This window comes from Podarcis filfolensis (assembly GCF_964270895.1).
Source record: "Podarcis filfolensis genome assembly, chromosome: 2".
Lineage (NCBI taxonomy): Eukaryota > Metazoa > Chordata > Lepidosauria > Squamata > Lacertidae > Podarcis > Podarcis filfolensis.
In genome coordinates this window covers 14594100-14620692 of record NC_139605.1, presented here as the reverse complement: position 1 = coordinate 14620692, position 26593 = coordinate 14594100, and the positions used below count along the sequence as shown (strand labels likewise).

At 46.2% G+C, this 26593-nt stretch overlaps 1 protein-coding gene across 10 annotated transcripts; it reads right to left on the bottom strand.

The window, feature by feature from the left end:
• Window positions 1–4431: 4431 nt before the first annotated feature.
• LOC310757037 (uncharacterized protein) lies at window positions 4432–25721 on the bottom strand. 10 transcript variants are annotated; one of them, XM_083602134.1, is made up of 10 exons: window positions 25441–25721; window positions 20672–20715; window positions 18298–20339; window positions 17681–18122; window positions 13528–14010; window positions 12216–12311; window positions 11499–11603; window positions 9624–9787; window positions 8213–8316; window positions 4432–5700 (listed from the first exon to the last, which is right to left on the bottom strand). In XM_083602134.1, the coding sequence occupies exons 5-10, from the start codon at window positions 14000–14002 to the stop codon at window positions 5499–5501; spliced, it is 1146 nt and encodes a 381-aa protein (XP_083458260.1). In that variant the 5' UTR covers window positions 14003–14010; window positions 17681–18122; window positions 18298–20339; window positions 20672–20715; window positions 25441–25721; the 3' UTR covers window positions 4432–5498. The 10 variants fall into 10 exon arrangements, 6 of the variants coding, with proteins under 6 accessions (XP_083458260.1, XP_083458264.1, XP_083458263.1 ...); XM_083602138.1 differs by having other exon boundaries at window positions 20672–20893; window positions 25441–25695; XR_014545022.1 differs by lacking the exons at window positions 17681–18122; window positions 18298–20339; window positions 20672–20715 and adding an exon at window positions 6198–6385 and having other exon boundaries at window positions 4432–6129; window positions 7009–8316; window positions 25441–25631.
• Between the last annotated feature and the right edge of the window lie 872 nt (window positions 25722–26593).

The window sequence follows — 26593 nt, the reverse complement described above, 5'->3', positions numbered from 1 at the left end:
GAAGCATGTATACAACGCCAACTTCCAGGGAGACTTCCTGTCCTTTTCAAAAGTGTAACAAGAGCTCTTCAGGATCAGGCCAAAGACCCCTTTTCTCACAGTAGCCAACTTCTTCAGGGAAGACTGCAAACAGAATTGTAGCAGGTTTTTTTGTTTTTGTTTTTTTAGGAGGAGGGATTTTGGCAGGTATAGGTTTTGACATGCAAAGACAGGGGGAACCTTTTTCCCTAGCTGAAAATGACTGAAAATTCATTTCCCACTCATTCAGGTATTATACGTACTCAGTGCTTTTTTTCCTTTAAAAAATGTTTAGGGGTACAGTCATTTTCCTACTCATATTGAAATACTGCCCCCCAATGAGGCCAAACTTAGATTCACAAAATGTTTAGGGGTATGTGTACCCCTGCGTCCCCCCCAGAAAAAAGCACTGTATGTACTTGAGCATATGGCCCAGTATACCTGAAGGAGCGTCTCCAACCCCCATCGTTCTGCCCGGACGCTGAGGTCCAGCACCGAGGGCCTTCTGGTGGTTCCCTCATTGCAAGAAGCAAAGCTACAGGGAACCAGGGAGAGGGCCTTCTCGGTAGTGGCGCCTGCCCTGTGGAACGCCCTCCCAGCAGATGTCAAAGAGATAAACAACTACCTGACATTCAGAAGACATCTGAAGGCAGCCCTGCTCAGGGAAGTTTTTAATGTGTGACATATTAGTGTATTTTTGGTCTTTGTGGAAGCTGCCCAGAGTGGCTGGGGAAACCCAGCCAGATGGGCGGGGTACAAATAAATCATCATCATCATCATCATCATCATCATCATCATTATTATTATTATAGCATGGCCCTCTTTTGCATCGAATGATCCACAGAAACATTATCTGCATTAGAATTGGTATCCTTCTCTCCTTAGCTGGGCTCCTGTGACTTTAACGGCGACACGGCAGGCAGAAATTCAACAGGCAAAGCTTCCTCTTCATTGCATCTTCATGCTGTGTGTTTGTGAAGGTGTGTGTAGATGACTTATTTATATTTGCATTGGGAGTAAATGACACAAAAAACTGTGGCAGGCCTGCTTCCTATTCAGTCTTTTTTAAACCTTGCTGTTGCTGCTTCTAGTACTGGTTTTCTTAAAAGTAAATTAGCCCAAGCTGAAACAACCCAGTGAACTGTAGTGTTAATAGCTGCTGCCACCTGCTGACCAAACTTAGTTTTGCACAGTACCCTTTGGGCTTAATACAATTAGATGTGGCTCTCAAAAGATTGAGGCTTTCATGATGGCACTGGGGCAGATGTGCGTGATCTCACTTTCAATAAAGTGTGTGCCTGCAAAAGCCTCCAGGCAGAGTGGTTGGGACAGTGCATGTCCCATAGCTTTCCACTGAAATCCTGTAATGTGTCTACAACAAATGTTTCAGGGTTTGTTTTTGGTTCTGCTTTTGTTCCATTACAGCGCAAGAGTGGCCCCTCTCCCCTGGATGGTTAGGTCTAGTCAAAGGCAACTATGGGGCTGTGACATTCATCTCGCTTTCAGGCCGAGGGAGTCAGCATTTGTCCACAGACAGCTTTCCGGGTCATGTAGCCAGCAGGACTAAACCGCTTCTGGTGCAACGGAACACTGTGATGGAAACCAGAGCGCACAGAAATGCTGTTTACCTTCCCGCCGGAGTGGTACCTATTTATCTACTTGCACTGGTGTGCTTTTGAACTGCCAGGTTGGCAGGAGCTGGGACAGAGCAATGAGAGCTTACCCCGTCGCAGGGATTTGAACCACTGACCTTCTGATCGGCAAGCCCAAGAGCCTCAGTGGTTTAGACCACAGCGCCATATAATGCAGCAACTTTGGTGGAGCATTGCAGGACAACAAATAAAGTGGCATGGTTTGTGGAGAATCTAGTGTGGAGTGGAAACGCCCCCCCCCCCAAAAAAAGCACTATTATTGCATCTATGACATGTTGCCAAGCACAAACACACTCACCAACAAACACACATCTCAAGTCTGGAGAGATTCTTACTTCCCTATATGTCCCTCAAGCTTTGAACTCGCCATCTCTCTTGCATGAGGGTTTGCATTTGCACTGTGGGTTAAACCACAGAGCCTAGGACTTGCCAATCAGAAGGTCAGTGGTTTGAATCCCTGCAACGGGGGGAGCTCCCGTTGCTCGGTCCCTGCTCCTGCCAACCTAGCAGTTCGAAAGTATGTTAAAATGCAAGTAGATAAATAGGTACTGCTCCGGCGGGAAGGTAAACGGCATTTCCGTGCGCAGCTCTGGTCCGTCAGAAGCGGCTTAGTCATGCTGGCCACATGACCTGGAAGCTGTACGCCGGCTCCCTCGGCCAATAAAGCGAGATGAGCGCTGCAACCCCAGAGTCGGTCACGACTGGACCTAATGGTCAGGGGTCCCTTTACCTTTACCTAGCGCAGAACCATGTGTGTGGACTGGGGCACTAATCCAGCAGTAGAAAAGATGCAAGGCAACTTCGCCACCTCCTCAGCCCATGCACATTCAGACATTATTAGAACAAAGCAGTCTCTTTGTGGGTGTCATGGACTGGTTTGGTGCAGAGGAAAGGTGGGAAGAACCAGCTGAGGAAGGAAGGCTCAGAGTCTGGGGAATTGTTATGTACTGAGTTGAATAGGATCCAAAATGCAGCAGTCTGATTGGTCCTAGAACAATAGGATCCAAAATGCAGCAGTCTGATTGGTCCCAGAACAATAGGATTCAGAATGCAGCAGTCTGATTGGTCCTAGAACAATGCAGCAGTATGATTGGTCTGCAGGAGCCACCCAATCCAGCTCCAGATGGAAGTGAATCCACAACCTGATTGGCCTACAGGAGAATTCCGGAATTAGCCAATCACGTGCAGCCCATTGTGTAAATAATGTATATAAAGCAGATACGTTGAGGGGACTTTCATTCCTCCTCACCACTATGAGCTGAATAAAGAGCATGAAATCCACTCTCGACTCTGAGTATATTTCAGGAATGATGGGAGGGATGAAGATTACTGGCCAGAGGGCAGGTGTCAGAAGCTGAAGAGGTAACAGGGCTTAGTGAGCTGGGAGAGTCCGGGGCAGAGAGAAGTTCAGAATCAGAGGCAGAAGCTGAAGTAGGACAGAGGCCAAGAGGCAGAGAGGAGTCTGGCTGGCGAAGAGCCACAAGTGTCTCCCCCTCCTGCTGCGACCAGCTCCCCTCCCCGCTGGCCTCCCAGAACCAGGAGAGGCATGATAAGAATGGAGGAGCGGTTGGCTTCACACAGGCGCAGTCTCCAATTACTTGGGGGAGAAAACCCTGGAGAGGAGGGAACTTAAGACAGCTGTGGGGAGATGGGGACTTTCAGTCTTGGCAACTGATCCATGGGGCAAGACCTACCGGGGATGAGCTGCTGCGTTCATTAGGCCCGACACTCCGCCAAGTCTGTGCAGGTCGTAAAGAGTTAACTCCAACTTGAACAGTGTGATTTACTGACGGCTCCCTCCTGACCGTGGGGCTCCTTCTTCCCAAATCAGTATGGACTGATGGAGCAGTGGGAGGGGAGCATCTTTTCCTTCACAAACGTAGTGTGGATCTATGAGGATCCTCTCCTAGAGGGCATTGAGCGTACCCAGTTGCTGGCTCGTAAGAGAAAGCCTCCATCGGCCTCAGGAGCACTTCCCTAAAACTTCTCACACACCCACTCCAAGTGCCCTGTGCCCCCTTGACGGTAACATGCACAAGGTGAGCAAACATGCCGCCAGTGGAGGCTGGTCCATTACGGGGACTGGGGCACTGCCAAGCCAATCTGGTTCTGCCCTCATCCAACTTCCTTCCTGCCTGCTTGCATACATCCAGTCCAGGAGATGGCGCTAGCTCTCAGCCACCATTAACAGCCACATTACTAGGAAGTGACCCATCTATGAAAACAACACATAGGTGGCACGCACGCACGTGCGTGCGCACCCACCCACCCACACCCTGCATGGTCCTGAACTGAGCTGGGGCATCCAAACACAGTCAGCTCAATACGTTTTGCCGCCTGAGGCAAAGGACAAGATTATATCTTCCTCCCATTCCATGTAAAGAAACTGACCAGGTTGGGGATAAGACAGTGTCCTGCCCCAACCTGAAGGCAGCAAACAAGCTTGTGGGGGGTGGGTGCACAGCAGGTTGAGCGGCATATATGCCAACATCTTGCTCTGCTTCCCTGGCCTCCAGCTCCTGCCTCCTGAATTGAGTGACACTGTCAAATGGTAGGGCCGGCCCTGCAATGCCATAAGGGGGCCCAGAGGCCTCCTTTCACAGTGATATAAAAAAAGGAGGAATTTCAAGAACCGAGGCCCCGAAGAACAGCATAGTTTCCTTGTCAACACAGACCACAAATGCACACACACACACACACACACACACACACACACACACACGTACGTGCATGTACAGAGGGAGAAAGATTGGTGCTGACATTTGGTAGTGCTGCATTTATTAGTTCCGCCCTCCCGGGCTGAGTCTGCAAACAGCTTTGCAGAGGGCTGTGTAGTCATGCTAGCCTCCGTAATGGATACTGGATCTACGTGCAGTATTCCAGCTATGCGCCACATGCGTAAATATGATAGCGAACATGGGCCGCCAGCATGGCCCATGCAGGGATTGCTTCTCGGAAACGCTCCGTCTTTCAGAGCAAAGGTTACGAAGCAATAAAGCTGTCGCAGAAATATGTCACTGGTCGTCCCACACCAACGAACAGCAGATTGTGTCTTCTTCTATGCTCTTACTATATAGGTCACACTGATTTCCCTTCCAACAGTGATATAAATATCTTACTTGCAGCACTAAATAGTAGTTTCCTAACCAGTGTTTCCGTACGAGTGAAGGCAGAAACATTCCCTGCTTGGAAAACTTTGACTACGCAACGTTCTGTCTCATGACAGAACTGTAAAACTGTTAATTCTAACCTGGGCATTCAGCAACTGAGTGTCAGGTCCGAAATACATCCGGACTGATTTCAGAATCGCAAGGTTTTAGAACTGGTGGAGCTCGACGCTTGTCACTTGTTTCAGTGGCTGAGAGTTAGGTTGCACTCTGCTGAAGAATTTCACCTGTCCTGGTGTCCTGGGGACCACAAACCTGCCCATGTTTTCATCTAAAAGGAAAGCTGAGGCGGTCATCTTCATCACAGGCCATTCTTAAAACTGACTAGAGAATGCCTGCACTAAAACAGAGACACAATCCTCTGCCTAGTTACCCAGAAGTAAACCCCACTGAGTTCAACGCGACCGGCTCTCAAGAAAGTTATGCTTGAGATTGCAACTGCAAGAACGAAACAAGAAGATTTCTAAAAACAGAATGCGTTAGGATGTTTTCTTGCATCGCCTGGTTTTTCAGCCTACTGGCTCTCGTAGCAGCAGCGCCACGAGAAAGCATTTATCGAGTGCTCAAATCGCCAAAGGGAGGCTACCCTCTAGGATTCGAGCTTGGTCACTTGGGCTGGTGACTGATTTATCACTGCACACACACACAGAGGGAGTGGCAGCTAGGAACACGGTAAAAGTGTGGAAAGGTCCTTTGGCACAGGGTCAGCTCTTAAAGTTTCACGTCCCCCAGCAGGGCTGTGGAATCCGCCTCTGGTCTGAGCTTTCCAGCTGCACAGCCACTTCTTCTCAGCTGAGCAATCTCCACTGTTCAGGACCCCCTTGCTTAGGAAAGCGCAGTCTCCGTCTCCTTCCACTTCAAAACTGCAAAGGGAGAGGAAACAGACACGTAAACAAGACAGCTGTTTGCCTGCAAAAATTCAGAGGTGCTTTCTCAACCGATAGGCGCAAAGCAACATGCACTATTAGTTTACTTATATATAGCTCAGTTGGTAGAGCGTGAGACTCTGAATCTCAGGGTTGTGTGTTTGAGACCCATGTTGGGCAAAACATCCCTGCCTTGCTTGTTTTGCTCTGTGCTGCACTCAAAGCTGTCGCTTGCGGCTTCCCTGGAGACCTGATGAAGAAGCAAGATCTGCTAAGAGCAGGGGTCAGCAACCTTTTTCAGCAGGGGGCCAGTCCACCATTCCTCAGACCATGTGGGGGGCCGGACTATATTTTTTGGGGGGAAATGAACGAATTCCTATGCCCCACAAATAACCCAGAGATGCATTTTAAATAAAAGCACACATTCTACTCATGTAAAAACACCAGGCAGGCCCCACAAATAACCCAGAGATGCATTTTAAATAAAAGCACACATTCTGCTCATGTAAAAACACGCTGATTCCTGGACTGTCCTTGGGCCGGATTGAAAAGGTGATTGGGTCGCATCTGGCCCCTGGGCCTTAGGTTGCCTACCCCTGGCTAAGAGTGTTAATGCTGTGAACCCCTCCAGCATGTACTCAGGCTGTATATATGTGTCAATAAAACCATATAAGGTAAAAAGCTAAAAAGGAAAAGGACCCCTGGACATAGCTGTCAAGTGTCCCTTATTTGAAGGGACAGTCCCTTATTCCAGCGCCATGTCCCGCTGCTGTCCCTTATTGATAGATGTCCCTTAAATGTCCCTTAAATGATGTCCCTTAAATTTCAAAGGAAGCAGCTCCTCTCCCTCCCTCCCTGCCAGCCAGGGAGGAGGGAAGCTCCAACTGTGTTGCTTGGCTGTGTTGCTCACCCAATAAGAAGTCTAAGAGCGACTGGGGGGTAGAGCTTGCATGCCTTGTGTGTGGCTAGTTACTGCAAGCTGAGGGATTTTTTGAATGCTGGACGCCATTTTGTTGCATGTGCTGCTGCAAACTTTGCAGTGCAAAGCCAGGCCGGGGAGCCATCTTAAGTTGAGGCTGCATAGGCCTTGTGGTGCATGTGATTCAGATTCTAGTCAGTTGAACCTCTGGTTACAAAGTTGGCTGGACAGTGTTCTCGAAGCTACCAGCATGAGTTTGACCAGACTGCAGGAGGACAGGAAGACTGGAGTGCCTGGAACAGGTGAGGCTGCAGGTCCCTTATTTTGGCTGCTGGTTCCTTATTTTCAAGGCTGCTGGTCCCTTATTTTCAAATCTGTAAGTTGACAGCTATGCCCCTGGATGGTTAAATCCAGTCAAAGGCGACTATGGGGTATGACACTCATCTCGCTTTTCAGGCTGAGGGAGCCGGATTGTATCCACAGACAGCTTTCGGGGTCGTGCGGCCAGCATGACTAAACTGCTTCTGGCGCAACGGGACACTGTGATGGAAACTAGAGTGCACGAAAATGCTGTTTCCCTTCCCGCCTCAGCAGTACCTATTTATCTACGTGCACTGCTGTGCTTTCGAGCTGCTAGGTTGGCAGGAGCTGGGACAGAGGAACGGGAGTGGGGATTTGAACCGCCAACCTTCTGATCGGCAAGCCCAAGAGGCTCAGTAGTTTAGACCACATATATCCTAGACTGACAGCACAGCTCCCACTGACCTCTGTTCTAAGAAAACAAAACCCTGGGTAAGTGCTGGAACCATTGGTGCCTCTTGCCTTTCAGAGATTGGGGTGAGCACAACAAGCTAGATGGCGGGGTATTATTATTATTATTATTATTATTATTACTATTATTATTAAGCTAAACAACAACTACACAACCCACTATGAATGCCTCCAGGCTGTTACTACTTTGTAGGAGGGATTCAAGCACTCACCAGATATTAGGTTTCTGGAGTTCATGTGCATTGAATGTCAACCTAGCGCAGCAAATCCATTATGGAAAAAACACCCCTCACTTTCTGCGGTTAGGAAATGCGCTGAAAAGCGTGGGGTGAACAAATGATGAAAGGGAAGACATGTAAACACCCTGCAAGAAGATCAGGATGAACGCTCTCTGCGGTACAACTGGACCGTAAACAAATCAGAACAGCTGATCAATCAAGACTAGGCATAGTCTAACCGCTACGTAAGCGTTGAGCAAGCAAATCAGGATGTATGCTGACTGGACAGGTTTTGTGAAGGAGCCTGTAAATTGTCAAAGTATTTCAACACCAGAACAAACGACACCGAAACAGCACAAGAACGCCACCAAGCGCAATTCCCAATGATGTCTAGCAAACAGCTGTTGAGAACAAGAGTCTTTAGCTGATGGTGCAATGGATATACGGTGGGGACTAAGCTAAGCTCCCCAAGGGTGTCATTTCATAGAATTATAGAATTGTAGAGTTGGAAGGAACCCCAAAGGCCATCTAGACCAACCCGCTGAAATGCAGGAATGTCAGCAGTGGCCCAGTTGCAGGTGCTCAGGCATGAAGAACTCACAGGTTGTTGAAATCCGTCCCATCGGTCCATTTCCAGCTCCCTCCTGATTCTCTGAGTAGGCCAACCCAGTGGTCAAAAGGGCCTTTGTCTTGCATGGCGACTTTCTGGTTCCGAAAGAGAGAGAATGTGGGGTTCAGTATGTTTCAGGGCTGGATTTTGTACATTTAGGATAGCCAAGGGACCTGACTTTAAAATAACTTGTTTGTTTCTAAGTGCTGGGCCAGCTACCAAATTTATGCATATTATGCGTTTATATGAAAACCAGAGCAGAGTTGAGAGATTAATAGCTAGGTTTCATCTCAGGAGCACTGGGCACCAAGCTCACATATTTGTTTGTTTGTTGGACTGATAAAAATACTTCAGTGCCATGATTTCATACTATCAAAGTGGTATAGGAGTGTCTGTGCATGTGTGCCTACACACACATGATAAAAAAAAAACCTCATAAAGATAAAAATCATAGATTACTGCGTTTGGTGACATAGAGAAGTTTTCAGCCAATGATGCGTGGGAATGTTCAGAGAGGCAGGAGAGGATATATTGTTTATTAATATCCTTATATTAATATTATCCTTATTAATATTGTTTATATAATATACTTAGCAGAGTTTCACATTCCCCTTTTAACGCACAGCAGCTAGCTGGTTGCAGGCTTGTTTAAGTCTCTCAATATCATACAATTCAGTATTGAATTGTATATTCCTGGTAAGTCCCCTTTGTATCCCTCCTAAATGAATAAACATGTCACAATCTTGTGTGAAGTACTAAAAGAAGTTTACTCACATCATCATCAGTTCACAGTTGGATCCCTGAAGGCAGACTTAGTTACAAAGTATATACATGTGGAACTATCTCATATGGGGATAGTCCCAGCGTCTTCTGTTGGCTGGAAGTCAACAGAGCAACCTTAGCTAGAAAGCTGCTCCAATGATGGAGGAAGTAAAAAAGAGAGTCGGAGAGAGAGAGGGCGCTGCGTGCCCTGTCCTTTTGTTACCTGGACAGGTAAGGTCACACCCACCTCTAGTCACATGCAAAGGAAGTATGTCCCAGCCCAGGAGGAAACAGGAAGTTCCGACTGGCTGGACCAAACATTCCCTTGCATGTCCACTCTAGGAAAACAAGGAATGTTGCACTTGACTGCTACTTATGTATCACATCCCACTTGTTGAAACATTAAAACTGAAGACACATCTCTCAGTTTGGATACAGCAATGCAGGAACTGCTGTCATGATGCCTTCCAAACATTGCTGGACTTCAACTCCCATCAGTTCCAGCCAGTGGGAGTTGTAATCAGACAACACCTGGAGCGAACCACATTGGCTACCGCTGCATATTAACAGGACGCATGCTCTGAAAAGAAGCCTTAAAAAAAGTATAAAGCATGCAATCTGAGCACGCCCCTTCTCTTACCAGTTTCTCCAAGTCCCCAACCACAGCCAGGGAGGCACCGAGCGAGGAACAGTGGCGCTGGCCAGCATCCCAGGACCCTTCCAGTTGCAAGACGTGATAGCAGCTCCCTTGGTTCACGATCCAGCCAGACGGGCAACAAGGGGCTGGTAGCTCAGCTTTAGCCTCTGATGACGAGAACCAGCATTGTTTTGTTTGTTATAGAAACCCGTCTGCTTCCCGAGGGACTCATGGCAGGAGACACAAAGATTCCCCACCTCCCGTAATGCAACTGGCCAGTTGTCATGTAACTCCACCCCTCACGGTACTCGCTCCCACCTGTTGCTATTCTACCTGATCATTATATAAATGCATTATATGACTGTCCTGAACTGCAGTCCGAAAGGTGGGATCCTGGCAGCAGTAGGGTGCAGGGATACCAAAGAAGGATGTCCACAACACCAGAGTGATCAGCTCTAGTGCTTTATTAAAGAAAGGCACATAATTACCTCACACTGGTGCAAGGTGAGGATATATATAGCAAGAGTAGTAAAAAAATTTTGTTATTTAGGAGATCTGAATTTAATTCTAAATTATATACCAGAAACGTGGGAGATTACAAAGGGTCAAAAAAAATGGATGTACCGTGCTATATTAGAAGCAAAAAAAACTTGTTCTGATGAATGGGAAGAGCTGCAAAAAGATCCCATTGAGCACATGGATCGACAATATGGACAGACTAGTTACATACGAATGAATTGCATATCGATGCAAATTAAGAATGGATAAATATGAAGAAATCTGGAAGGATTACTTAAGAGATAAGGCGGACAGTGGTGGGAAGTAGGGGGAGGAGAGGTGGGGAAATATTGTTAAAAAGGTGTAGTTATAGTATATCAGAACTCAAATCTGAATTGTTAAATTGTGTTATTGTGGTTTTTGCTGTATGTGGTTTTTGTGGTTGCTGTCTGTATTGAAAAAATGATTAAATAAATTTTTAAAAAAGAAAAGAAAGGTGCATAATTACAGCAAATCAGCCTGCTTTACAGACGCAGGATGGGCACCGCAGCAAGGAGATGGCATGTCTGCACCCAAGCAAACCTTCATACATTCTGTATACACAAAGCAGCACACGTCACTCTGGCCAGGACTTCCTATCATTTCACCTGCTGTCAGGCTTTGAGGAAATGGCTTCCTCCCTCCCTTTGGCCGTGGGTAAGCAGAACAAAGCGAAAATAGTCTCTTACCAGTTAAAGAGATGTTTAATGTTCATAGAGAAAAACAAAGATTCCATTCTCGGAGGAAAGATGCCCCCAATTAAGGTTTTCACCCACTTCCCTCTTAGCCACCCCCATCACTTCCTCATCTGGCAACCTGATCTTGCAACCATTTGGCCTTCTGCATAGCTACCTTATCTGCTCTCCTTGACCTTAGACTGAGTGCTGGGACACTTTCCAGCAAAAGGGAGTCTGTTAATTCTCTCTCTCCCTGTTCTTCTTCTCCTAGCTCTTCTCTACTCAGTTCTACCCAGCTGTTGTCTTCCGAACTATGCCCCTCTGCAAACCACTGCTCCAAATCTATACTGCTCCTGGGCAGCTTCAGGGTCCTGGTCAGGAACAGGAAGAGGGGGAGGCTCCCACCATTCCTCATCAGAGCAGGACTCCTCAGCCTGGTCTCTGACATCTGCCCAGGTGAGGTCATAGGTGGCAAATACCCAAATCTTACAGATAGCTCCCCTTTTCTGGGCTTTTCGGAGCCCAGCACCCCAGTCCCGCAGATAAGGGTAACATCAAAGCAAGCCAGCTAGCTTATAGTGAAGCAAGCGAATATAATCATTTATGAGCTTGTTGCTTCAACAACTACCAATCTTTTGACGGTACCCGGCTGATTCCTACTCACTTGTGAAAACGAAGATGGTTGTCACCAAGCCCACAATCTGGATGATGAACAATATCAGGAGGATCCATGTTATGGAATTTTGGACCCTGGAGTTTGATGGAGTGTCTGTGAAGAAGGGGAACACACTCTGCTTATTTATTTAGGGGTTTGGGTTTGTTTGTTTGTTTGTTTGTTTGTTTGTTTGCTTTTGCTGCGTGCCCGAATTTCCGCTCCGTATATGCTCCCTAGGTGATGTACGACTAAAGCAACAACGAACACAGATTCTAAACTAATACAACTTTAAAAATACAATAAAATCAATATAATACCAAAACCCCGGGAACCCCACCACCAGGCAGAGTATAAGACAGCCATGCCACATAAATCCAATCATAATAAGCGCTAAAACAATCTTGTGAGCCCCATATCCAATTGCCATAGCAGCAGAGTCAATAATAAAATATCAAGCTGCTCAATGCCATGATTGATGGTTAAAACTATCACAATATTATATTGCTTAAGAGGCCCGAGAAGAATAATCTTATTTCACTAATTTCTCTCTTTTTTGGGGGGGGGGGGAATTATACAAAACAACAACAACCACACAGAGTTTTTGTTGTTAGGAAAGCAATGGGACAATGCAATGAAAAGTGTGGAACGAACGAAGATGTGTAAATATCCCGCAAGCAAATCAGGATTGCTCATTGTTGAGATATGTGGCTCTTACGTTCTTTTTACCTTCTTCCTTGTTTTCCTCCAAGTTGAAGTCAACCTGCGGCTCGATCAGCATGAGCTTATCTGTGCTGTCCTTCTCATTCCCACCAGGGACCTCTCCTTTGAAGGGTAAACACAAACCAACTGTCAGGGAACTGCCATCAGGGCCGGAGGGAGAGAGCGGGCTCCGGAGGGATTCCAGAGAGCGTCCTGGGATGGGGAGAGGCAGCCCATCTTCTGGGGAAGGGAATCAGCGTAGCACCAGTGGAGAAGGGAGGCAGATGGGGGAATCGGCGAGGCGGTCCCATGACTCCTTGCCGGGGACCAGCGGGGAGAGTAAGGGTCCTCCACTGCCCACACCCTCCTTGTGCAGAAGGCTTCCGCGCAGGGAGAGTAGGCGGCGACTAGGCGTCAAAGAGCTTCTTTGCTGGAAGAAGTTCAAGAAACGCCCACTGACGGATTCTGCCAGTGATTGAGACAGCCACGGGCGAGTGGCTGTCCGGACAGAAAAGGTTCACTCAGGCAACCCAGCCAGGTGTGGCGCCGGTTTATGCACGAGCAACCCCTAGAACCAGTACACCAACAATGATTTCTGACCATATCTTCCACAGCCGTTGGAAACATTTTGTCCAGATATGTACAGTGGTACCTCGGGTTACATATGCTTCAGGTTACAGACTCCGCTAACCCAGAAATATTACCTCGGGTTAAGAACTTTGCTTCAGGATGAGAACAGAAAATGTGCTCCGGCGGCACAGCAGCAGCAGGAGGCCCCATTAGCTAAAGTGGTGCTTCAGGTTAAGAACAGTTTCAGGTTAAGAACAGACCTCCGGAACGAATTAAGTTCTTAACCCGAGGTACCACTGTATACTATACCTAACATTTTACTACCTAGGAAAAACTACCACATTCATCCATATTTATATTCTAAATCCAAGGCATGGTTTCCGTTTATCTTTAAAATGTTCTCTTATCTGCCTTCTCTCGCTCTAATCAATTCTGGAAGCCTGTACATCGCTGCTACCTTCCAGATTTTTGTGAGCTATTCTTTCACTGTCGGTGGGGACTTATTTTTCCCGTTTTTGTGCTGCAAGCCTTTGAAAAGCTAGGCATGCGGAGTTGAATCCCCACCTCCACCTCAAAAGAAACCAGTTCTGCAAAGCTGCCCTGGTATATCTCCCTCCCCTTGACAGGGTGCAGGGCATGGAACCATAAAACAGCGTGAGAATAAACCTGTGGTTTTACTTCCAGACATTTATCTAATAATTCCCGTAACGTTTGCTTCAGGATATCACAAGCCATGCACTTTTTGTTACAAAATGCTACATTTCTTTACCGTTTCCTTTGATGCAAGTTGCTGCGTTTGAGTATCCTATAATGCCAGAATTGGAAGGCTTTGATCTTGGAAAACTGTCCTCCCCTCTGGGAATCACAGTGTGTGATGAATGATCCCAGGATTTTCTGCAGACTGAACAGAGTGGGGCTTGATCCTCAACACAGAAAAGATTTAATATTTCCTTGTGTATCGCACAGATACTCTGAGCTGACTGTTTTGTTTCATCCACTGTGGTCAGCCGGGTGGCCTCTTCCATTTTTCCAAGAGGTTCATAAGAGCCTGCCTTATTTCTCAGAAAGGTTTCTCTGCATTCAGGGCAGGTGACTTTTTCCTTTAGTTCATCCACCCAGGATCGGTTGGAGCACGATGGGCAAAAGCTGTGCCCGCAGGGTTGTGTGGCTGGGCATTGGCAAGGCTTCAAGCAGATTGAACAAACCCTTTCGCCACCGGGACATATTAGAGAGTGCGCATCCATCACACTGGCTAGAAAGAAGAGAAGAAGAAAATTCTTACGTTTCTAGTAGAGAGCATCATTGTAAACTGGTTGTGTTACAGCATGAGTAGTCAAGATGTTTTTGGACTACAGCTTGCATTAAGGTAAAAGGTAAAGGGCCCTTGGACAGTTAAGTCCAGTCAAAGGCGACTATGAGGTTGCGGCACTCATCTCGCTTTCAGCATTTGTCCACAGGCAGCTTTCCGGGTCATGTGGCCAGCATGACTAAACTGCTTCTGGCGCAACAGAACACCGTAAAAAAACCCAGAGTGCATGGAAATGCCGTTTACCTTCCCTGCCACCGTGGTACCTATTTATCTACTTGCACTGGTGTGCTTTTGAACTGCTAGGTTGGCAGGAGTTGGGACAGAGCAACGGGAGCTCACTCCATAATGCGGATTCAAACCACTGAAAGATTTCTGCTGGAGACCACAACACTAGGCTAGATGGACAAATCTCTGGCCTGGTATACGGCACGTTGTGTTCTTAAGTCCCAACCCATTTACATAAACACTCCAAAGCGTCCCCTCCACAGATACTCACACAGAGAGCAGAAATGACCCAGATACACTATACCCAGATGCCTGCAGAAGAGCTCATTCCAGACTCGACTCAAGCAGAGGTCAAGAAGCAGGGACTATAAGGGATGGCTACCTTCCTGCTAGCCAGCTACTGTAGTTATTTCTCGAACCCCTAATAAGGTGGTTGGCTGGATCCTGTGTGGGAAGCACAACCCATCCATTACCTCTCCCCAAAAGGAATGCCCTCAACAGTCCGTTTCATTGCAGCTGCCCTGAATATCTCTCAGGGTGTGGTGGGCAGTCATCAACTCAGATGGGTCGAAATGACCTATCTGCTGACCCCAATGGACCCTGCAGTGGTTAGGACACCGGCATAAAAATTATAAAGTAGATGCGACCAACCCCGTCACGAAAAACAGGGAGGCTGAGGTGGAAAAAAGATCGGTAAGGAAAGAACAACGGGGTGAAGTCTCAGAAGTGATTGCTGCACTTTAATTAATCCGGCTGCATATCAGAGGAACTGTCGCTATTGTGGAACGAGCCAATTTTCTATTATTCGCAATAGCTCAACATCTAGAAGAATGATTTGCAGTTAATCTAGTACATTTTGTATAACATCTTCTCCGTCAGAAGAATGGCAATGAAGAAAACGGCAAGGTGAGCTTTTGAATCTTCAAAGCATTTCAAGTGTGAAGCCTTGCTATAAACCTAAAGACATCCTTGCTTGGCCGGATACTATTGTTAGTCTCTGAGCAGAAAGAGTTCTCAGTGGTCCCAGCGTGTTCTTTGGCATAAAGGCCACTGGTGAATTTCCCAACAGATCTTGCTCCCACACTTAAATTTCTAAGGTGGTTGGAGTGGTGGGGAGAAACCCGAAGCCACAGTTCTGGATTTTTGCAGAGAACAAATCAGGCCCGGGTGTTCCCATCTCTAGGCTCAGGAGTTGGCTGTTCTGCTTTCTGTGATCACCCCCAGTCAGGAGGGGGAGCAGGAGACTGAACCCCATTCCTTATGGTTCTCTCCTTCCAGTCCACCTATTCAGAGATGTACAGTGGTACCTTGGGTTACAAACACCTCGGGTTACAGACTCCGCTAACCCGAAAGTAGTACCTCGGGTTAAGAACTTTACCTCAGGATGAGAACGGAAATCGCGCGGCAGCAGCGGGAGGCCCCATTAGCTAAAGTGGTACCTCAGGTTAAGAACGGTTTCAAGTTAAGAATGGACCTCCGGAATGAATTAAGTTCGTAACCAGAGGTAGCAGTGTATCTTTTAACAAAAACAGTCCTTGACCTCTTCACCACAGCCCCGATCCTGCCTGTTCTGCTAACTGTTCCCTGACCAAACTTCAGTTTGACAACCAAGAATGACAAGGCTGCGTGGGGCACCTCAGGCAGCATCCAGACTAACCTCTCAAACTTTAAGCAGCATTATTATTTCCATATTACAGATGATGGGTGTGTGTGTGTGCATGAAGGCTGGAAGAAAGCAGCTCGCCTAAGACACCTGGAAAGGATGCTTTCTGGATTGTAGCTCAGGCTAGAATCCTGCACACACAAAAACTGGGAGTAAGCCTCATGAAATTCAATGGGACTTGCTTCTGAGCAGATTGCACTGGCAATATCTTCACTCCCTGTATCATAAGACATGCCGAATAACTTGGAAGATTTTATTCCGCAAGGCAGAATGATAGGTAAGGCAAAAGGTAAAGCACCCCTGGATGGTTAAATCCAGTCAAAGGCGACTATGGGGCTGTGACACTCATCTCGCTTTCAGGCCGAGGGAGCCGGCATTTGTCCACAGACAGCTTTCCGGGTCATGTGGCCAGCAGGACTAAACTGCTTCTGGTGCAACAGAACACCGTAACAAAAACCAGAGTGCACAGAAACACCATTTACCTTCCTGCCACAGCAGTACCTATTTATCTACTTGTGCTGGCATGCTTTTGAACTGCTAGGTTGGCAGGAGCTGGGACAGAGCAACGGGAGCTCACTCCATAATGGGGATTCGAACCACCGACTTTCCGATCGGCAAGCCCAAGAGGCTCAGTGGTTTAGACCACAGCGCCACCCGCGTCCAGCTTGCATTAGCCGCAGCCAGAATGACCATTGGACAAGGAATCTGGAAGGCACCATTCTGGCTGCTCCTGCGTCAAGAGCCTTTTCAGCCGAGGGTGAGCAGTAGGAACAGAAACTGGTCAGTTCAAGCTCTGGTGGAAGAGGAGTTCAGGGGAGAGAACCTGCAGTTTTCAGGTGTGGGAACCACAGCTCTGGGGTAGATCACTTGCTTTGCAAGTTCAATCTTTGCCTTACGTTAAAAGGGATCTGAGAGCAAGTGAAGTGAAAGATTTCTGCTGGAGACCCACAACACTAGGCTAGATGGGCAAATCTCTGGCCTGGTATATAGCACGTTGTGTTCTTAAGTCCCAACCCATTTTACATAAACACCCCAAACCGTCCCCTCCACAGATACTCACACAGAGAGCAGAAATGACCCAGTTAGACTGTACTAGTCCAAACCCCTGCAAAGCAGGAATCTCAGCTAAAGCAGGCCATCCAACCTCTGCTTAAAAACCTCCAAGGAAGGAGAACCCACAACCTCCTAAGGGAGAACGTTCCCCTGTTACTTTTAGCTGTCCTTCACACACCAAGCCTTTACAAATTCTTGGTGACGTACCTGGAATGTCACCGTCTCGAGTTCCTCTCAAACCAGTTTAGGGGGGAAAGTTGAGCTCCTGGCTGAATCCTAGTTTTCCACCCTAACCTCAGGCCTTCTCTTGGCTCTTTCTCAGGGGCAAGGAGATTTGGTCAGTTCTGACAGCTCCCAAGGAAACCGGCAACTAACTGAAAGGGGAGCTCAGCTCAGCACTGGACCTGGGAGGGAGCTTGGAGCGTAAGATGGGTCATTCTGCTAGCTGAGCAGGCTAAATCAGGCCCAGCTTCGTTTTGCCAAGGCCAGCAGACATTAAATAACAGAGGGATGTCAACACGAAGGAGGCCGAGAGGGTTTTTGGAGCGACAGGCGCAAGTGTGACCCACAGTGACCCATGTGGAAGGAGGGAACATTTTAAGGGAACCATTTCAAATCCTGGGCAGTAAACAGGTCAGGTCCGCCAGCTCCAAAGGTTCTGAAATTACAAACCTGAATCCCCTGAGTCAGTACGCAACAGGGCTCCTCAAAATAACGGTAGTATGGAAACCGGAATGCATTTTTATTCACCGCCGTTCTGGTTCCTGGGTCAAACGAGGACTTGGGTCTTTTGGCATGTATGCGTGTTCCAGTTCCCTTCTGGGCAGTTGGTGCCTCCAGACTGTGACAGATATTTGGCATTCGAGCGCTTATGCCTTGCGTTTCATGAAGCTGCAAGTGTAATTCCCTCTGCCAAAGAAGAGGGAATGCTGAATTGCAGAATAATCTCCCTTGCAGAAGATTGCAGAATTCTTGCAGAATTTGGCCGATTTGCAGAACTATCCAAAGTTGTTTGCTGGTATTTGACACACACACTCTGGATTTCTAAGGTCCTCAAAATCATTTTGCTGCTGTCAGTATTCACTCACTGACCTGGCTCGTATGTCACGGTAAACTAAATAATAATAATAATAATAATAATAATAATAATAATAAGAAGAAGAAGAAGAAGAAGAAGAAGAAGAAGAAGAATGATAATTTATTATTTATACCCCGCCCATCTGGCTGGGCTTCCCCAGCCACTCTGGGCGGCTTCCAAAAGAATATTAAAATACTGTGATACATCAAACATTAAAAGCATGTAGCTTATTGGCATTACACAAACATAACAGGCCTATAGCTTGTACTTCCCTGGTCTATTTTACTCCTGCACTGTGCTGAGCTTGGCTTAATGTGTTGACCAAAGATGGGATCATGGTTAATCTCCCCTCACCAGCCACGAGCTGTAGCCAGTTTTATTCATGGCCACTGTTGCAACAGTTATGAACTAATAAAGGCAAGACTTACAACGGTTTCATACATTAAGACTTGGGGGCTTCAGAGAAAGAATCGAACCACTGCAGTTAAAGGTTATGTGTTTATTTAAAGATGTTTTCGCCCTGCTCACTGACCAAAGAGGTTCCAAGAGCAGCTGGCATAAGAGGGCCAGTCGAAAAGTTGCGGCACAAAAGGAAAACGAAGCAGGGAGGGAAGAGGAAAGTAAGCAAGCTCTGGCACCAGTTCTTACAAGTAATCACATTCTTAATAATGATGGGATGGAGAATTTGGCAAGAGGAGGAACTAAATGGAGCCACTCTCTCAGAACAGCCAAGAGAGAGGTCTTGCTTTAGCCTGATGGAAAGACTGCTGTCAAGTTAGTCCAGGCTTTCCCAAACTTGGGTCTCCGGATGCTGTTAGACTACAACTCCCATCATCCCTAGCTGGTGTGAACAGCGGTCAGGGGTGATGGGCGTTGTAGTTCAACAATATCCAAGGACTCAAGATAGAGAAGGGCTGGGTTAGTTAGCACTGGGTTAGTGTGGAAGGTTCTAGAAAGACCACTGCTAATAGGGTTGGCTTACCTCACGCAACACAGGCTCGCAGATCATAGCTTGATTATTATCTACACTTATTTTAAAATATGAGCTCTCATTATTTCCAACAGCTTCTGTTTACCACAAAAATTACTGAGGCAATATGGGATGCAACCTCTTTTTTCTTTTTTTCTCATGCCCTGGCTCATTTACTCCTAGGAAAGAAGGTAAGCAGCCAAATTATTTTTCTGGCATGGTGATAAATTACAAGAGAGCCCCTGTAAGCAAGCCTTATTTCTCAATGGGCAAAATGAGGCTTTAGCTTTTGTTGTTGTTGTTAAAAAGGGGGAGGAATATTAATTTCCATTTTTAACAAATACTTTAAAAACTGAAGTCTTGCGCAAGATTTTTATATTTGCCAAGGAGTGAAGAGGTCTTGTGAAAGACATCTCTCTCTCTCTCTCTCTCTCTAAAAATCCTGATGTACCAGTATGTATTGTTATTCTCTGAGGAGTAATCGCTTTGAGGATTTTTTTAAAACTATCAATCGTTATAGAAATGAAATGAAATACTTAAAATACCCACACACACACACATTATCCACCAGGCTGCCACCCCACCCTGCCTGCCTTCTTCTTCTTTGGCGAACACTTGTGGCCGAGTAAGACTGTCTTCCATAAACACAGTTTTAACAATGAGTCCATAAGTGACTGTGGAGGCCAATTCTGGATCCACATGTCCTTCCACAGTGGGGACATTGGTTTCCGGGCAGGTGTTGATCACGGTGTGGATTTGCCAAGCGTGCCTTCCTCTTAGCACATTTCTCCCTTGCGTCCTGAGTTCGAGTGTCTTCAAAGCCCACAACACCTTTGGTAAAGGCTGTTCTCCAATTGGAGCAGTCACAGACCAGTGTTTCCCAGTTGTCAGTGCTTATACTACATTTTTAAAGATTTGCCTTGAGGGAGTCTTTGAACCTCTTTTGTTGACCACCAGCATTACGCTTTCCATTTTTAAGTTCGGAATAGAGTAGTTGCTTTGGAGGATGACAATCAGGCATCTTCACAACATGGCCAGTCCAACAAAGTTGATGTTGAAGAATCATTGCTTCGACACTGGTGATCTTTGCTTCTTCTAGCCTACTCCTCGCCCCCAGCCTGGGCACAATTTCTCTTCTTCTTCTTCCTCTTCCTCTTCTTCTTCTCCCATGTTTTCAAAAGAGGGCAACCTTCACCCACGCCAAGAGGGTGATGGTGAGAGTTGGGTGCGCCTTGCTTTTGAGGTGCGCTCAGTCCCAGCCGGGTGTGAGCAACAGAAGGGTGCTGTTATGTACTGAGTTGAATAGGATCCAAAATGCAGCAGTCTGATTGGTCCTAGAACAATAATATTCAGAATGCAGCAGTCTGACTGGTCCTAGAACAATGCAGCAGTATGACTGGTCTGCAGGAGCCACCCAATCCAGGTCCAGATGGAAGTGAATCCACAACCTGATTGGCCTACAGGAGAATTCCGGAATTAGCCAATCACGTGCAGCCCATTGTGTAAATAATGTATATAAAGCAGATACTTTGGGGAAACTTGCATTCCTCCTCATCACTATGAGCTGAATAAAGAGCATGAAATCCACTCTCTTCTCTGAGTATATTTCAGGTGCAAACTGGCGACATGCTCCCTTTTTTTAGAGGGAGGGGAAGACTTCTGTGCAGGGAAGAAACCGAAAGCAAACAGCTCGCCATTGCTGCAACAGAGGAAGCTTCCTAGCCCTTAGCCCAGGAATCTGCCTTCTCGGTCAAGATCCCTGGGGCAGGAAGAATCGGTGCAGAGCACAACTTGCTCATCCATGCTTCCGCTTGTCGCATGCCTAGGAATCATGGGTCTATCGCAAGAAAATAGGGGTTCGTCATACATGATTACTACTAAGCAGGGGCAATTAGAATAAGATCTGTTACAGTATTTGATTATTGATGTAAACCCCCAAAATGTATTTTCTATACAGTGGTACCTTGGGTTAAGTACTTAATTCATTCCAGGGGTCTGTACTTAACCTGAAACTGTTCTTAACCTGAAGCACCACTTTAGCTAATGGGGCCTCCCGCTGCCGCCGGAGCATGATTTCTGTTCTCATCCTGAAGCAAAGTTTGTAACCTGAAGCATCTGTAACCCGAGGTACCACTGTAGTTAAGTTTTTACCTCTATCTTCAGTACCTTTCATTTCATTGCTATGGCTAGTGGCTGATGCAAATAAAGATTCTTCTTATTCTGATTCTACTAAGCTACTTTTTTTTTTTGCATGTAAAAAAAATAAAAGGACTTTTGGAAATGGGCAATTCAGCGTTACAACCTGCGCAACAGCGCCCCCTGCAGGAGTCAGCAAAAGGCCAGGCGGCATCTGCCAAACCAGAAACATTTCATTTTAGGGCTCCCGCTTCATATTTGCAAGTGAAAAAATACAAAGTTGAACTTCAAGTAAAACCAGAAAGCAATGCCTGACCCTGCGGTCACGTAGACGAGAGATCCTCGGTAAACAGGGTCTCTCCCCCATGAGCTGTCGGTGATCGGGCTCTGTGTCTCAATGCCCAAGGAAAAGGGTTTGTTTTGTTTTTAAACGTAGCAATAGAGGAGAATTGTGCAAGCACAAGACCCATGGAGCAGCGTGGGAGAGGAGACAGATCCGAGTAGCCGTGCGTAATAAAGGCGCCCGAATATGAATGGCAGAGTCAGTAATTTACAAAGCATCATGATTGACAGGTTGGAAAATAAGTTGAAAAACGTGTATTCCACGCATGTCCCAGTTCCACTGGGCAACAACTAAAATGTGTATGTACCAAAGGATGGGTGTATCAGGGAAATCCAGTTTAAAGGATAAAGAGCATCAGGAAGAAATTTCTGACTGTTAGAGCTGTTCGACAGTGGAGCGGTATCTGTCCGGGGGTTGTGGGTTCTCCTTCCTTGCAGGTTTTAAAGCAGTGCTTGCATGGCCATCTGTCATGGATGCTTTAGTTGAGATTCCTGCATTGCAGGGGGTTGGACTAGATGACCCTTGGGGTCCCTTCCAACTCTAAGATTCCAAGTACGCGCTGGCATTTTGATGGTGATGTCATGTGGATGCTGCAAAAGGGTTTCAACCATGAGCAGCACTGACTCTGCAGTAAACCCAGGGACTTTCACCCTTGAAAGTGATTTTTCCCAGCCCAAATATAGGGATAGACCAAATGGCCTCAAAGGAATGTGGACTCAAAAAGGATTTATATACAGTGGTACCTCAGGTTAAGTACTTAATTGGTTCTGGATGTCCGTTCTTAATCTGAAGCGGACTTTCCCCTTGAAAGTACAGTGGTACCTCAGGTTAAGAACTTAATTCGTTCCAGAGGTCCATTCTTAAGCTGAAACTGTTCTCCCCCCCCCCCCGTTAATATTTTATTAAATTTTACAAGAAAAAAGGAAAAAACCATACAAAAAAGAACAATACATATTAAAACACCAACAAATACCAACAATTAAAAAGAAGAAGGATATTAAAAAATTTAACAAAAAAAGAAAAAAAGAAAGAAGAAAAAGAAGAAGAAAGAGACCTCTTTTCAAATTCTTATCATTCATTACCTTATTTTCCTGACTTCCACCCGCCTCCCTTTCTTGTATTCCACTTTAAAATTGATCAGCAAATTCATTCTTATTAGTTTTATCCTTAGATAATTTCCCTCACGTATTATACTTTCCCAATCCTTATTTACTAGAACCCCTTCATTTCATTTCAATGTCATCAGCATTCAAAGATTTTACAGTGTTTTTGTAGATAGATTTTAAACTTCATCCAGTCCTCCTCCACCCGCTCTTCTCCTTGATCTCGTATTCTGCCGGTCATTTCTGCCATTTCCATGTAGTCCATTACTTGCATCTGCCATTCTTCCAAGGTGGGTAGATCTTGTGTCTTCCAATGCTTTGCAATAAGTATTCAGCTTAAGCTGAAACTGTTCTTAACCTGAGGTACCACTTTAGCTAATGGGGCCTCCCGCTGCCGCTGCGCGATTTCTGTTCTCATCCTGAGGTAAAGTTCTTAACCTGAGGTACTATTTCTGGGTTAGCGGAGTTTGTAAACTGAAGTGTATGTAACCCAAGGTACCACTGTAATGGACAGTGGATTGATGTTGGGGCTTGGCTCCCGGCATTCGCAGAGGCCTCCGGGAGCTCCATAGGCCCCGCGGACGTCCGTGCTTGGCTCCAGGCAGCGGCAAGGCCTCTGAGAGCTCAGAAAACTTACTTCCGGGTTACAATCGTTCGTAACCCCAAAAAATGTAACTTGAAGCGTTCGTAACCCGAGGTACCACTGTACAGCCTTTATCATGGGAAAAGTTATTGAAAGAAGATTTAAAATTTACAGCTTTCTATACGTTGAAAGAAAATTATATGAAAACGATGTACCGCTGGTATCTGTTATACCTAGTAAATCAGCAAGAATGTATAGAAGTGCTTCAAATACGTGTTGGAAATGTAGAAAGAAAGAAGGTACCTTTTATCGTGTGGTGGACATGTGGGGTGGTAAAAGCGTTCTGGGAAATGATATATAATGAACTGAAAAAAATGTTTAAGATGACTTTTGTTAAAAAAACCAGCAGCTTTTTTTATCAGGAATTATAGGTACGGAATAACCAAAAGAGAAGAAAAGTCTGTTTATGCACGCGATGACAGCAGCAAGGATGCTTTTAGCCCAGAGATGGAAAGAAGACAAAGTCCTGACCAGAGAAGAATGGCAGACCAAGTTGATGAACTATGCGGAAATGGCAAAAATGACGGGGAAGATCAGAAATCAGGAAGACCAAATTTTTATTGAGGACTGGAATAATTTTATAACATATCTTAGAGACCAATGTAAACAGGAATACAGTGGACGCTCGGGTTGTGAACGTGATCCGTGCGGGATGCACGTTCGCAACCCGCAGCGTTCGCAACCCGCGTCTGTGCACACACACGTTGCGTTTCGGCGCTTCTGCGCATGCACAAAGCGCGATTTAGCACTTCTGCACATGCGCGACCACTAAAACCTGGACGTAGACCGTTCTGGTATTTCCTGGTGTTGGCGGTCCGCAACCCGAAAATCGCAACCTGAAGCGGCTGTAACCCGAGGTACAATAACACTTGTAAAGTAATATGAACTTTGGACACTATGGATATATAATAGATATAGTACAGTTACAGATAGGTAGCCGTGTTGGTCTGCCATAGTCAAAACAAAATTTTTTTTTCCTTCCAGTAGCACCTTAAAGACCAACTAAGTTAGTTCTTGGTATGAGCCATTGGATTCTTATCTCATTATACATGACAAAGCCATTTTTCACCTTCTCACCCCTTGCTTTTTCCTGTAAGACCTATTGCAGTCGTTAAGAGTCGTCAACAGGCTCATCACAGCTATCTGCCAATCACCCATTCCCACCACCCTTCTGAGTAATACCCCTCCCCACCTTCTCACTATATAGAAGGATCTGGCAACTTCTGTTTCAGTGTATCTGAAGAAGTGTGCACGCACACGAAAGCTCATACCAAGAACTAACTTAGTTGGTCTTTAAGGTGCTACTGGAAGGAAAAAAAATTTTTGTTTTAGATATAGTACAGTAAGAGATGCAGGAATAAAATTTAGAAATGGAACTGAGGGAAGGAGGGAGGGAGGTCTGAAGTTTCGAGAGAAGCTTTTGTTTCTTTTTCTTTCTTTTTCCTTTGGAATTGTTATGTTTGTTGGGTGTAATCATTATGTAAAACTAAATTTACAAATTTGCAAAACAAAAAACAAACAAAAAGCATTTACACACTACACTGGGCCTTCTAGCGGTTCCCTCATTGCGAGAAGCAAAGCTACAGGGAACCAGGCAGAGGGCCTTCTCGGTAGTAGCGCCCGCCCTGTGGAACACCCTCCCATCAGATGTCAAAGCGATAAACAACTACCTGACATTCAGAAGACATCTTAAGGCAGCCCTGTTCAGGGAAGTTTTTAATGTGTGACATTTTAGTGTATTTTTGGTCTCTGTGGAAGCCGCCCAGAGTGGCTGGGGAAACCCAGCCAGATGGGCGGGGGTACAAATAATAAATTATTATTATTATTATTATTATTATTATTATTATTATTACTATTACACTGCACACATGAGTAACGTGTTTTCCATGAATGCTAAGAAGGATCAGACAACAGAAGATGGGCAGAGACCCTGGGGACTTGCTGCCAGTCTGTGTTGGAAATTCTGGGCTAGATCATAGAATTGCAGAGTTGGAAGGAACCCTGAGGATCATCTAGTCCAACCCCTCTGCAGTGCAGGAATTTGCAGCTGTCCCATACGGGGATCAAACCTGCAACCTTGGCATTATCAGCACTACGCTTCCTATATTCCTAAAGGTACCAGTCTAAGCAAAACATAAACAAATATAAGGTTGTCTCACCAGGCTCTCACTGTCAAAACTGTTGGGATAATCAGACCAAAGGGATAGGAGGCAGATGTTCAGTGGCAGGAGCTCTGAGTTGCCTCGTCTGGGGAGGTATTTGAAAAGCCTTCCTTCTAGTGTTCGGGTTCTTGCCACGGGGCATAGACCCTTTCAGCCCAAGATAACAGAAACATGGATGGGTCATGTGATGTTTATCACTTCGGATGCCGAGTGGAACCAGACCAAACCGAAGCAATCTAGTTCCAGCGTCCCAGAAGTTCGCTTGGTGGGGTTGTGTGTGCATGGGAAGCTGGGTGATTTTGCTCCACCCAAGGGTGGACGGCATGACCTCACCAGCGGTGTGCTTATCTGTTCCCAACAGCTGAGAAATGAAGTTCTGGCTTCATACCCTGTATGCAAACATCTACCCTGATCTAGCCTCATTCACTTATACCGCTTTAATTCTAAAACAATTTAAGGTATGTAAATCCATTTGGACTAAACATCAGGTAGTGAAGCTTTCTGACAGTAAGAGCTGTTCGATGGTGGAACGGATTCCCTTGGGAGGTTGTGGACTCTCCTTCACTAGAAGTTTTTTTAAGCAGAAGTTAAGTGATCATCAGGGACGTGGGTGGCGCTGTGGGTTAAACCACAGAGCCTAGGGCTTGCCGATCAGAAGGTCAGTGGTTTGAATCCCCGCGACGGGGTGAGCTCCCATTGCTCGGTCCCTGCTCCTGCCAACCTAGCAGTTCGAAAGCACGTCAAAGTGCAAGTAGATAAATAGGTACCACTCTGGCAGGAAGGTAAACGGCGTTTCCGTGCGCTGCTCTGGTTCGCCAGAAGTGGCTTAGTCATGCTGGCCACATGACCCGGAAGCTGTACGCAGGCTCCCTCGGCCAATAAAGCGAGATGAGCACCACAACCCCAGAGTCGGTCACGACTGGACCTAATGGTCAGGGGTCCCTTTACCTTTACCTTTATGTGACCATCAGTCACGGATGGTTTATTGCAGAGTTTGGGGTCCCTTCTAACTCTACCGTTCTCTGATTCTATTATCCTTTATTTTCTGATATGCTTATCAGGGGAGTCACCTTGCCACTGGCGCTCTGAACGTTATACAATATTTATACAGTAGCTGACACATAACAAGCTTGCAAATCGCTTTGTCAAA

Bases quoted from the DNA above. Each gene is read 5' to 3' on its own strand.
- LOC310757037 (XM_083602134.1), bottom strand. From the start codon at position 14,002: ATGGATGCGCACTCTCTAATATGTCCCGGTGGCGAAAGGGTTTGTTCA. The intron at 9,788-11,498 runs GTGAGTAGGAAT...TCTCGTCATCAG, and splicing joins AACCATCTTCGTTTTCACAA to AGGCTAAAGCTGAGCTACCA. The intron at 8,317-9,623 runs GTAAGAGAAGGG...TTTCGGAACCAG, and splicing joins TTGGGGACTTGGAGAAACTG to AAAGTCGCCATGCAAGACAA.